Here is a 13,470-nt window from a genome sequence, read left to right on the forward strand (position 1 = left end):
ACTCAAGACTTCCCTACAACCTGGATGAAGCCAAACGCCAGACAAAATGGATGGATGATTTTTGAGGCATAGTTCCCCCTAGAAATTAGAAAAGAAATTGCACTCCAAATTGAGGTTTAGCAATCTTGTGTTCAATCTGGGTGCATGCAGAGTTGATTTCTTTATTTTGCTAGAAAATAGGGATGTCCTGAACACATGATGGGAAACATACACACGTTTTGATGTTTTGTGCTACGCAACACAGCTGGAAACAGCGGAAGTAGGCACAGCCAACGGGGGAGCATTCTGCCTCACAATTCTGTGGCATTTGACCTGCGATTGGCTTCTCGCCAAAAGCCAGCTGGGACAAGCTCGAGCTCACCAGCGACCGGGTGAGTGTATTCAACTTGAATCCTCCTCCTTTGGGAAACTAATCTGAGACCGCTCCAGAGCAAGAGGATCCTTGGGTCCAATTCATTTGGACATAAATGGGGGGGCAATGCGGACACTTCACTTGTGGGATGCTTCTGCCATTGTATAATTAACATCATGAATATTGCTTTCTGAAATGTTGGAAACTGTGTCACATTTTCATTGACAAATCCAAACTCTGGCCACAGACATGGGCAAAACTTTAAACGTTGGAATATATCTATTTATCTATATACATATAGATAGATATATTTTTTTGGACATGCTCGTCTATACAGTGCTCCAAACTTGTCACGGTACCTACATAAGGGGTCGCAAAACAGGCCAGGAAGTAAAAGTGATCTTTCTAGCTGACCTTTTTGTCAAGACGGGAGCTATGCTCAAAGTCCTGTTTAGTCGGCCATGTCGGACAGGTTTACCTTTCCTCTGCGTGTATAGGTAGCGAGAGCGGGAGGAAGCGGGGTGCGGCGAGCGTACGCAGCAAGATTTAAATGTCAAGAGCGGATTTGCTCCATCTACCTCTTCCCCGCTTTACCTCGCACGGGCCCGCCCGCTCACTCGCCAACTCACAGCTTGGTGTCCGGGAACTTGAAGGCCGGGGCGAGCTACACAAGGAGAACACCAAATGTTAACAGACTCCCAAAGACCATGCACGGTGTGTCACCTGTGTCACGCCCGCACAACTTGCTTCATAGAGCTGCTGTTGCATCTGCTGCTGGAGTAAGGCCAGACTAGCAGTTTCTAACTTAGAAATTGACCTTGAAAGTAATCGGGATCATAAAACTGTGACCTGCCTGTTATTAAGACCAGTGATTCCCAACCACTGGTCAATATGACCTAATTCTACATTAAGACCTCGTAAAATAAATTCGGATTTGTTTCTTAATATGTTTGGTGATAATTGCTGAAGACAAAGACTGTGAGCTGCGTAGTACGCGATTGTGGAGATTTAGTGTTTAAACTTTTTCGCCTTTTTAGTGTTCGTGTTTTTTGTTTTTTGTGAGGGGGGGGGGGTGTATAAAACGGGGCACAATGACGCACTTGGATGTCCGGCATGAGTTGCCCCTATCCTACTATGCAAGAACTTCAGAGTTGTTGTTCACAACAGCGGTAATGTGCCAATTGTGGCTGCGGGGGTACATGCTTATTTTTATTACTAACCTCAGGCCTGTTAGCTGAGAAGCTAGCTGATGGTTCGCGCCACTCGTCACAGCGTGGAAAGCCCCCGCGGCAACCCAGTGAGATATAGTCCACCCAACAGAAGCTTCAAGCAGGTTTTCACAGCTCAAACATGTAGGGTTGTATAGCCAGACAAAAGATTTATTTAGTAAGGCATGCTTTCGCCCATTCAAGGTGCATCCCTATATCACATTTGATAGTGCAGACGAGATCTTGCCTTATTTATTTATTTATTTATTTTCCGGATTTCACACAAGGTATGTTTGGGAATAAATTGAGACATCGTTATTTCAGAATACTTTTTGTGGTAGCGATTGTACAGTGTGATTTTAAACGGACAATATATGCTCAATAAAGCTTGGGAAACACTGGTTTAGAACTGAGGATTTTTTTCACAAGGTGTATGAAAGAATTTTGGTCCAATTCTACATCATACAAGTGTTAGGATGAGGCTTAGAGGTTCCACTTTTTGAGGTATAGTTTCAGTTTTGGGTTGCTTGGTTGTATTTAAGTCCGTCAAGATCTCAAAAAGTAAATCATTTGTAGTGTTTGATTTTGAACATAAAAATAATCCATTACAGTTGAAGTGTAATGTTTTGCAGTCCAGGAAGAAGCATTTGCTTCAGTTGAGTCAGGCCCAGCTATTGCTCCCTAAATATAGCAACTGAAATTAGTAACCATTTTGAGTATTTTTTGTTCAAATGTTGCTTTGTTTATTGTTGTAGTTTTCAGTTGTGATGTCACAAAACCAAAAGCCAAAAAAAAAGCATAATTGTGAGTTAATACCTTAGATCCTCACTGAGCTGAGGTTTCACATCAAGGTACCACTTGTTGCCCACCACAATTGTGGCTGGCTTACTAGGATCCACTCTTGAGGCATAATTTCAGTACTGGACAGCGACCATCAATGTGAACAGTCAATTCAGGCCCGACTAGTTTGCTGTCTTAAAGGTCTGACGTAAATCCCAAAACACAAAGTGAAACAGAGGACAAGATTTGTGAAAGACCATTTTGAAAAACAACAAAACATTTGCAATTAAGTCAAACCCAACCATAGTTCGGCCTAAACCAGTTTTGAAACCAAATTGAATTAGGAACCATTTCGAACATATTTTCTGTGGTTACATCAAAACAGCAAATGAAAAAAAAAAACAAAAGTTAATCCATAACATGCGAATGGGCATAAATGTGTAAGTATCTTGAATTTTAGTCACTCTTTCAACTTTTTGTGGTTCTACTGCAGAGGTGTAATGGACTTTTAATACCATAGTGCCTTGAGATACCAGTCACTCAACTTAAGCTTTTCAAAATACGAGCGATCGACCAGATGATTTTTTTTTTTCATTTGATGGCAGTTTGTCAGGTATAATATGTCATTATAAAATGTCAGTAAATGTGCTTCAAATAGGAGTCTTAAAGTTGTTCATTTCCACTCTCGGCTGAACCTGACTGTCAAAACAAACACAAAACAAAGAGAATTACACATTGTGTACTTAAAGCTACCTTAATGATAACATACAAGGGGGAAACTTCATAGCCACACAGGCCAACAATTAGCATCTATGTGGCGCTGTTGTTACCCTTTCAAGGAGAACTCACGTCAACAATATTCTTTGCAATATGTTCTACGTGCCCCCACTAATGTAAACACAATATTCCGATTAATATTATGTTTGTGGAATAAGAATTAAGCAGATCAATCCACCTGTTTTCATCTAGCTCAATGGTCAGAAATTTTAGCCTGCATTGCCCCCTACTGTCACCTGTAAATTCAAAGTGCCCTCAGGTTTTCATTGCACAAAAAACATTACTGCAAAGAAAGACCAGATAACAATACTCAGACATATATTATTTATCATCTGCAAAGACCAACTACTATTACTGCAGTAGTGAGTAGCCGGAAGACAAGCCCAATTGCTAGTACAGTATGTCTGTATTTGTTTGTCTTTTGCTGCCCCCAGGTTGTCAAGGTGCACACACCAGAATGAGCAGCACGTTGGGCATTGAAGGAGAGTGACAAAAATTTACTGCATACTTACTACATGAGCATTTGTGTATTTTCTCCCCCCCCCCCAAAAAAAAAAAGAAAAAAAGTTTCGCGGTGGGGAGTGGCTGGAATAGTATCTCAAGGCACCACTGTACTTGCTAGCCCCCAGGCAGCCCAACTGGTTTGCTGCCTATACTGGCTGCCTTAGAAACCATTGAATAAAAAAAAGAGGTGTTTGTTCAGAACTAAAACTCAGACTGGTGGAAGGTGAAGGGAGTGAGATTCCCCCAATCTAGCAAAATCAACATGTCAATAAATACACATCCTCAACTTTGGTACCCTGGTAGCCGTATTTGGGTTCAGGTTAAGATGGAATACGAAGAGGGTGTCAGCTCTGAACTTCAGACCGAAATAAATGTCTTGACTCTATCGTCCTTGCTTTGCAGCCATACGAGCACGTTGCCATGGTGACACACGAGACAGGAGAAGATGCGTGACGTCATGACGGCAGGATGAAGATGGACGGACGGCGGGATGGAGGCGGCTGACTGCGTGGTGATGTTCAAACTGGATGGACGGATGGCAGTGGATGGGAGACGCCACACACACACACACACACACACACACACACACACACACACACACACACACACACACACACACACACACACACACACACACACACACACACACACACACAAACAAGTACCAAAACACACGACACTGCAATCATGCATCACCAGTCGAAGCTCACGGTCAGAACACAGTGGCCAGAATGCTGCTGTTACTGCGGCGCCGCACAAACACACACGGGTCACATGTTTAACAGTCTGTCAACACACACATAAATACACACACGGACAGTGGCCAGGTGTGAGAAAACGTGTGTTGACACCACAACATCTTTCAAACAAACTAAATGAAACACGGTGTGTGTGCGCGCGCATCGTGCTCTCAGCATTGCAAATCCATTTGTTAACACCACAACACAAAAAAGTATATTTGGTTTCTTTTCAAACGCGACATGACACACACTTGGCGTGCGAGACATTTAAGCGCGATAATGAGATGCTAAGTTGGGGGAAAACGCGTGCTTGGGCCCTCCTCTTTTTTTTTTTTAATATAATCAAATATAATCAGGGCATGTTTGGATTCCATTTACAAAAATTGTCTCAAATGGTGTCACAGCCGACTTCGGCCTATCAAAACAGTATCACAAAACGGGCGCCCCAGCTGAGATATTCAAAGGGATAGTGCCATGTGTTAACACAGTGTTTTTTTTTTGTTGTTTTTGTTAAGTTTGTTTTGTCTCTCCGTGCTACCGTGAAGCTGAGAGGCACAGGGCAGTTACAAGGCCAGAGCAGAGACCCCCACAACAACCCCCCTTGTCCCCCTCAGTCTCTCAGTCAAGTGTGTTGGAGAAGCAGCGTGCAGTCATTGGGTGGTGTTCACTGGGATGGGGGGGCCATGACATGACATCGGGCTGCCAGCCTCCTCAAAGTGCAGCAAAGTGTGTTAGTGACCCATCCAGCGTGTTGATTATTTTTTTTTTTTGTACAAATGCATAGAAAACAACAAAAACAAAACTGCTCATTGGTTTGGCATCCTGACCCTCCTCACAAAGTCTCACAGTGGTTGATGCCTGGTAAGACAAGAGAGGCTACACACGGACAAAGAAAAAAAAAGTCCATAATTGAAAGAGGAAAATCTCATTTTTTTTGGGACACAATATACAAATAAGCAACCTCTGGGAGCTATCAAGGGGTTGAAAATGCAAGGAAAAATTAGCTCAGTCCAGGGGTGCAACCCCAGTCGCAGTCGGGGGGATCCTTATCGGAGGTTGCTGGGCAAAAGAAAAAGATGGAGGTGCAGGAGGAGGCAGCCCTGAGGGGTGGCTACACCATCACAGTGAGAAGGCACGGGGCTCGAACTGTGCGTGGATTGCGAACCGGATGCAAGGTGGGAGGGGGCACGGGTTGTGGAAGTGGGATTCGGAGGAGAGGGTGGGTAGGGGTGGGGGGGCCTCAGAATATGGTGGTCTCGTACTTGGTGCTGACGGGCCGCCTGTTGGCATCGCGCTGGTCCAAGAGCCAGGAGGTGCTGCCCAGGGAGTGCATGTCGGCGTCCATCTCCAGGGGGTCGATCTGCCGGGTGGAGGAGGAGGAGGATGAAGAGGATATCGGGAAGGGGAGGAGGTAGGGAGAAGGGGATGACAGGGATTGCATGAGACGGGCGTCAACGCAGGAGGCTTCCTCCCGCAGCCCAGGGGCTCAATGCACCACATGGATGATTGACGAGCTCTGCGGGCCGCCGCCGTGAGCTAACACACCCGAAATAATAATAACACGACTCAAGCAGGACATAGACAACAATTGTTCAGCCCCAAAACAGGATAGTGTTTTAGTGGTTAGCACATCTGCCTCACATTTTTGAGGTTCTGGGTTTGAATCTGGGCGAGGGCCTGATTGTGCGGCGTTCACATGTTCTTTTCTTCGGGTCGTTTGGCTTCCTCCCACATTCCCAAAACAAGCCTATATGGTTGACTGTCCATATGTGTCAGTGTAAATGGTTGGACTTCCCGTGCGAAATCGGCATGTTAAGCCCGTGCTTGCATGGGTTTTCTTCACGTACGCCAGCTTCTGCCCACATTCACGAAACATGTTGAGTTAATTGAATACACTAAATTGTTCATAGGTTTAAATTGTATTTTGTCAGTATAGGCCCTGAAATTATCTGGCGACCAATCTGGGCTGAGATCGGCTCGAACTCGCCTGTAACCTTAATCTGGATATGGACGATAGATAATGGATGGATGAACATGGGTCATCCTTAGAGAAATTGAGTATTTGCCGCTGTGGGCAACATACAGCCCGTGGGCCATATACGGCCCACCAGAGCATTTGATTCAGCCTCATAAAAACTGTTATTTGGAAAAAAAACCCACTTAGCTCACAAATTCATAATTTGTTTTCATGAATATAGGGTGGCCACTGATTGACTGAAAAGTACATTTAGAGTCAACCTTTTGGGTAGAACAGTGACCTAGGAGCGAGCAAATGCATAGAACCACCACCACAACAACAGAACTGTAGAAAATGGATAAATAGCTAGTTCCTTCTTTCACTGAAGCTGGAGTTTTTTTTTCATGGGGAATATTTTTTTCAACTCTTTTGGGTCCTTTGGAATCCTACTGTGACCATAAATCTGACCCATAAGGATTTATGGCAAAAATAACAGACTGACCACACATCCCACAGGTTACACACTCATTCACCTTCCGCTTCAACTAAAAGAAACCATCCAGCAAACACAACCGGGAACCCTTCCGTTCAGCTAAACTGCGACACTTGCGCTCACGGCGTCCATGAGGAAAGATGGCAATGGCAGGTCCGAGAGGGAGATGGAATCTGCGGTGGTGGGAAAGGTAGAAGATGAATGTGGTGGCGGGGGAAGGCGTGCTTGAGTGGGTGTGCCATGGCAGCGGGGGGGTGAGTACAGGCAAGGAAAGAGAAGGACCTGGACTCCGGGGCTAACGGAGTGCAGCGGAAGGAAGGTAGGACGGTGGGTGGTGCACGTGTGACAGTGACAGCAGCGGCATTCGAGCACGGGGGCACCCTGGGGTGGCAGCGGCAGCACCAAGAAGACAAGAAGACAAGGACATGTTAAAAAGACAGACAGGAGCAGTGTGACCACATGAACTGTTGGTGAGGACTTTGGGATCAGAAAGTTCAAGTAGCATTGTGAAAGCGTTTCTGGAAAAGTTGTAGTTTAGGGTAAAGTAGTCGCCAAATTGTTTAAAGCAGGGTACACACATATATATCGGCGGATATTTTGCTCAAACTTAGAACGCACCACACAAGCACTTTATGGTCGCAGGTGTTTGAGAGATATAAGCAGGCAGGAGTTCAGAAGATAGACAGTAATGAATAAATTTCCTTCAGAAATTAGGCTACAAGCTTTTTTAAAAAAATAATTTTAATATATATTCTCAGCCGAAGGTACTGTCAAACTAAACAAAAGAATTCCCCTTTGGATATTTAATTTCACATAACTTCTGTTTGCATAAAACGGGAAACGCCATAGGCACACGTGCTAACAATTAGCATCGAAGTAGCCATTTTGTTACCCTTTAAGGCTTAAAGGGTAACAAAATTTATGTTCCACTATCTGTTGCTTAAAGTTTAAGCAACAGATAGTGGAACATAAATGGTGGAGCAGGTCACACATAGACAATTTAACAATAGTCACAGGCATATTTTCTTCATCTGCAAAGAAAGACTAATATTACTGCCATGCTGAGCAGCTGAGAGAGGAACTGAGTCTTCAGTACACTATATCCGTATGTCTGTCTTATACTGCTCCCAGGTGGCGAAGGCACACACACCAGAAGAGAAGCACAATGTGCATTGGAGGAGAAAGTGTGATAAAAACTTTTAACATATATCTAATTCAATTTAATTGTGTCATTACTCAGTTTTATGAAGTCGGTTATAAAGTGTAATATTATGGAATGATATTTAAAAAAGAGATTTTTGTTGGGTTTTTTTTTTGGGGGGGGGGAGGTGTCTGGAACAAATGAATGGTATTTCTCTTCACTTCACTGAGGAAAGAAATTATGTTTTCTCCTTGTCATTTTTATTGTGGTGATTGATTTGTGACACCCATAATACCAACACTCAGCACAACCAGACGTTCCTTGATTTGTGTCCGGCAACATCCCTTTTAGATCACAATCATGGAGTCTGTTGCTTGTCACCGCCCCTCATGTTGAAGTATTTTCTTCAGTACTTTTGATTTTCAAACCATTCCAATGTGTCGAAATTATATTTGTGGTACCCTATTTCTAGACCCCTCTAAAATCAGCCGGTTTTTAAGTTTGCGCCCAACATTCTTTCTACTGCTGGGCAAAGCTAGTGAGTTACAAAAAGGCAAGTGACCACTCACTGGGAAAGAGACAGCCCAGGGTAGAAGGAAAGAGATAAAAACAGTCCATGAAAAATAGTAAAAGCATGGACAGGATTTCCAATCTTGGAGGCAGCAATTCATCACCAAGCCGAATTATGTACACTCGTCAATTAGTGTGCCGATCCGTGTATGTTGCGCATGCATTGCCAGAACACATCTGCTGAATATGTTATTATGCAAGTACTGTATTTGTGCTCATATCTAAAAATATGAATCATATGCTAGCCACCATGAAGACAGTCAAAACATAGAAAGGGTTTTCACCAAGAAGGCAGCACTTCATCACTAAGCCGCCAAATTACATTTGTCAGTTGGTCTGTGAATGTGTAAGACACAAATTTAACGCCCCTCCACAATAAGTGAGGAATGTGCACTAATAACAAAAAAAATGTGTACATTGCACAACAGTGCAACCCTGTTTGTCTTTTGGCTTTGACACGTTCTGTATAGTTAAAATTCCAATTGTTTTGTTTCATTTTCAGAACTCGGCAGCTCACAAAAGATTTGCTTGTTCATGTGATTTCACATTTGATGGGTGGGCAGGTTTGTATCCAAGCCATTACAAAGTCTATTTTCCATAATATGTCCCCTTTAGAACAATAAAAATGAGCCTGGGGAGGGGCAGCGCTTGGCAGGCAAACTTGGCTGAAAATTGCGATGTGTCAACAGCGTGGGCAACAACTTGAACAAACTCAACAGTGAAGCAGGAGGATGACTCCGTCAAGCTCCGCCCTTCGTATACCAACCGTGAGGTAAATACACTATGAGATATTGAGGAATATAAAAACCTATGACCCACTTTATGAATGGGCGGTACTGAAGTCAATTTGTTAACACTAATCCCTTGTGACCTCCTTTCTTCCTGCTTTGAGTTACGATAGCGCCTCTCGCTTTGGTGGTGGGGAGCTACTCACTGCTGATCTCCTCATGCTGCTCCACGCCTGAGACACGGGCCGGCTGCTCTTGGTCTCGACGACTTCAGAGCCCAGGGACGAGTGGGGGATGAAGTGTCTCTGCCTGGACTGCACGGTCATCTGGTAGGCTACTTCGAAGGCCTGGCCCAGAGTTAGGATGATTTCGTACGTCTGCGTCTGTGTGAGGAGATTGTGTAGCAGTTATAACATGAAATTTGGTAACCATGTTTGCAATGCAATGAGACTACTTGACCCACAAAAAGTCTCATGAACACGTGGATGAAAAGACACAAAGTTTGCCATTTTGGTTTGAAGCAGCCAGTTTCGGGTTTGTTGTTGTTGTTGCTACCAAATTACAAACATGTACAGTATACTTGACAGATGTGTGACACTAAATTATAAAAAAAAGGAAAAAACTTAAGCATTGCGTGTTGGTGGAGCATCACCAAGAGCGATGATGAGAAATTGTGAACAATTTAGTTTTTATCAGTGCACTGCCACTCTTGTGCGTGAAGCATGGCAGCAAAGTTTGATGACTCATCATAAAACACCCAACTCTTAATAGCAAAAGCCTGAGGTGAAGTTAATTTGAGATTTGCCACGAAACAAGATGTCTCCACAGCTGAGTTTCTGTCATACATGGAAATGTCAAACTTATCAGGGAAGACAATTTAATTAAGCCGTTCAAAAAAGCCAATCAAAGGAAGGAAAAAAGCTACGGGCGTCCTTCACAGTGGCACATCCATGTGAAATAACATTAATTCAAGCTGATAGCGGATATGAGTGAGCCCTCGCACCCACCTTTTAAAATGGCCTCTTGAAAACCAACAGGCAGATTTGCTGATTCCTTTAAGGCGTGAGTTCTAGAGAGGTTTTTGTAGGTCCACTCATGATCGATAGACATGTCAACCAAATCTAATGCTGCGACAACAGTTGAAACTGAATGTAGGGAATGAATTTTGGAGTTCCATTGTTAGAGTTTTTTGTTTTATGGTGAGTCGTCAAACTTCAGCGGCATGCTCCTTGACAAAAACTCTAATGCGTCGATATGTGGTAGCAACTCCCTATGACAGGTTTGTTTTTGAAGTACCCCTGGAAATTGCTAAAATGACTGGAAAAATGCTTTTTGAACCGATCACATTTTGAGCATGGCTTATTGGGACTTTTTTGGGGGGGGGGGGTTCTACTCATGATAAGCTTGTCTGCCAAATTTCATGTTGCTTAGTGAAACTGTCTTTGGGGGCGGAGTTTTGAAAAGGTTCAAGGTTTGCCAGGACTTACCACCTCTGCCGTGCTGAAGACATGACAGAAATGGTGGCCGCTCTTCAGGTCCTTGGTGATGTAGGCGAACGTGCACAGGTCGTCCGGGTCCTGGGCGGCACAAGAGATGTTCCGGATCTCGTGCTCTGCTACTATGGTCTAACAGAGGAGACGTAGAGGATTCAATAAACACAACGAAAGAGTGAGAGGCTCCCCGAACTGTTATTTGTTGTTACCTTTGAGGCTGCGTCAATAAACTTCACCCCCCTGTAGGTGATGGAGAGAATAACAACGGGACCTTTTCTGGAATCCTTTGATTTCTGCAAAGCAAAGAGTATCTTAATGTAAATAATGCTTATTTAAAAATGTACTGTATAAGATCTGAGGAATACTTGCTCTAATTTTAGCGCAGGCATCTTGTGTGGACTCGATCCCTCGTAGATCCCTGATTATCATCGAACCTAAGTACTGCCATAAGAATACATCAGATTAGACAGTGTCAACAAAACTGTAATGAAATATGCAATCATGACAATGTCTAGTTTCGGGGTCCTCTTGTTTATTTATTGCTTTATTATTATCATTCTGATATATGAATTGGATTTTGGAGGGGCCTCCCTCTGGCCAATAAAACTCGCAAGCCCATGTACACTGTTGAAAATAGATTTATTTTGCGGCCCTGAACACAAACTCTTCAGCGGTTTTACAGGGTGGAAAGGGTTGGCAGCTACCACCTTTTATCAAATGTCTTGCTACCCCAGTTGCCACCCTACTATTGGAAATGAATGTACCAATCTTACATTGAAAATGTTATCATAAATGTTCCTTATATTGTCTCCGTAGTGTTCATAAAAAGTTTGTTTAGCATTTACTCCCACTACGATCCCCAAATGATCAGCTCATCAGCAAGCTTCGGAGAAGCCTGTCAACAATCCTGATCATTTGAATCGGGTGTTTGGGAAGACGGAGAGATTTAAAACAGGCTGTATATTTGATCACAATGGTTAAAAGTCTTTGGCCAAAGCGACTTACAGTTGCCTCATACCCACAGGCGTCCAAAATGAGTTTCTCAGGCTGGTGGTGCCAAGCGGACACGGTAGCATAGGTAGCAGAGTGGCTCGGCGGCCGCGGGTTGGCGCGAGATTCTTTGTGTCGCTCGCTGTGTCGGTCCTGCAATGACACAGACTTTTATGAAGAAACTATGCATGTTTGATGTATGCCCAGCACAGTGCGAAAGTGGTTGGTACGTTGGCATCATAAACTTTGGTGGTTGAATCTTGGGTCTGGCCCTCTGGAGTCTCTGGATACTCCATCCACAATCTACTCCATCATCTCTGATTATGAAGACGTCCATGTTAGGGTCATTGAAGACTCCATTTTTTTTCTTCGGTGGGAACGTGAGTGTGAATGTTTCTTTTTTGATGGGTGCCCTGCGATTGACGACCAATCTATGGCGTACAACGTTTCTCTCACCCAAAGTCAAGCACTCGAGATAATGAATGTTTGATGTCAGTGATCAGAGTACAAGTGGAGTAAGATTTCTTCCTTGGTTGCACTCGGGTGACTGTTTGAGTTTGTGCGGCGGGTTTTGACCTTTAGCGAAAGCTAACATTTGACAGTGGCGGTGAAGTTATTCTTAGCGCTTTCACCTGAGGACCGAGCAAGCCGTCATGTAAGAGCTGTGAGAGTTCATGACAGCGGGACCCAGATGCTGGCCGGGTTCACGTGTTAAGTCAACTCGCTAGCCAGGACTTTACTGACACATGTGACACATCTGTGGAGATGAATGCATTGACGGGGATGTTGTGCGGCTTCACCAGCTTAGTCTTTGCATCGTTAAAACCTCAAAGCAACGCATCATTGCAAAATTACATTCCACTCTATCTAAGCAATATGAATGATAATAAAATGACAACAAATATGTTTGCCTTTTATTATTCAGGTTGTTATTATTATTATGATGATAAATATTTTATTTCTGTTATGTTTGTTCTAAATGTTAACTGTATGTGTGTGTGTGCATATCTATCTATCTATCTATCTATCTATACCTGTATGTATATATGTATATATCTCCATCCATTTTACGATCCGCTTGTACGATCCGAAAATGCAAACTCCACACAGGAAGGCCGGAGCCGGAATTTAACCCAGCACCTCTGCACTGTGAGGCTGACGTGCACTTATATACACAAAATCAGTTGTTAATTTTTACATTGCCTCACGAAGAGATATTACAAAAAATAAATAAATAAATAAAATGAGTGCTACAGTTTATCGATCCCAGTCATCGTGGGAAAAGTTTTCTTTTTAGTCACAAAAGTCTGGCATTTGAACAGGAGTGTGCTAAATTTGTAAAGTTCTCCAGTAAGTGGTTGTAAATCTCTACAAAGAAACGATCAAAGGACGTAAACGAAGGAGGAACTCACAACAGAGCGCGGCCGCTCACAGTAGGAACGCAAAGAGATGCTACAGTCCTGTTCCAGTCCTCCTCGCCGCCGCCGGTCGGCTTCGGCCAGGGGCAGCAGCATGTCCATGGAGCGACTGGTGTAGGGGTCCATCTGGCCCAAGGGGCAAGTGGTCTGGGACAGGAGGTCGTGGAACTGAGAGGCATAAAAAGGCGCACAAAAACAAACATCACATGATGGTACAATGTTTAGACAGCTATGTCGCCCTTGAGCTTTCTTGATCTGAATCCAACATTTATCTTCAAAAATGCAACAGCGATTTTTGCTGAGGGCTACAATTCAAGGT

General features: G+C 43.7%; 1 protein-coding gene across 3 annotated transcripts in view; it reads right to left on the bottom strand.

Moving 5' to 3' along the window:
* Window positions 1-4,848: 4,848 nt before the first annotated feature.
* Window positions 4,849-13,470, bottom strand: part of anks1ab (ankyrin repeat and sterile alpha motif domain containing 1Ab) — a 45,618-nt gene continuing 36,996 nt past the window's right edge. For 2 of the 3 annotated variants that reach the window (XM_019857201.1, XM_019857218.1), the window contains 8 exons: window positions 13,146-13,319; window positions 11,749-11,886; window positions 11,113-11,184; window positions 10,953-11,036; window positions 10,738-10,875; window positions 9,457-9,633; window positions 7,094-7,192; window positions 4,849-5,721 (listed from right to left, as the gene is read on the bottom strand). In XM_019857201.1, the coding sequence (XP_019712760.1) occupies window positions 5,602-5,721; window positions 7,094-7,192; window positions 9,457-9,633; window positions 10,738-10,875; window positions 10,953-11,036; window positions 11,113-11,184; window positions 11,749-11,886; window positions 13,146-13,319 (1,002 nt within the window). In that variant the 3' untranslated portion in view covers window positions 4,849-5,601. The remainder of the gene's footprint in view (window positions 5,722-7,093; window positions 7,193-9,456; window positions 9,634-10,737; window positions 10,876-10,952; window positions 11,037-11,112; window positions 11,185-11,748; window positions 11,887-13,145; window positions 13,320-13,470) is intronic. The other variant, XM_019857210.1, reaches the window with a different exon arrangement.

The sequence above is a fragment of the Hippocampus comes genome, unplaced genomic scaffold (genome assembly GCF_001891065.2).
Source record: "Hippocampus comes isolate QL1 unplaced genomic scaffold, H_comes_QL1_v1.1 scaffold17, whole genome shotgun sequence".
NCBI lineage: Eukaryota > Metazoa > Chordata > Actinopteri > Syngnathiformes > Syngnathidae > Hippocampus > Hippocampus comes.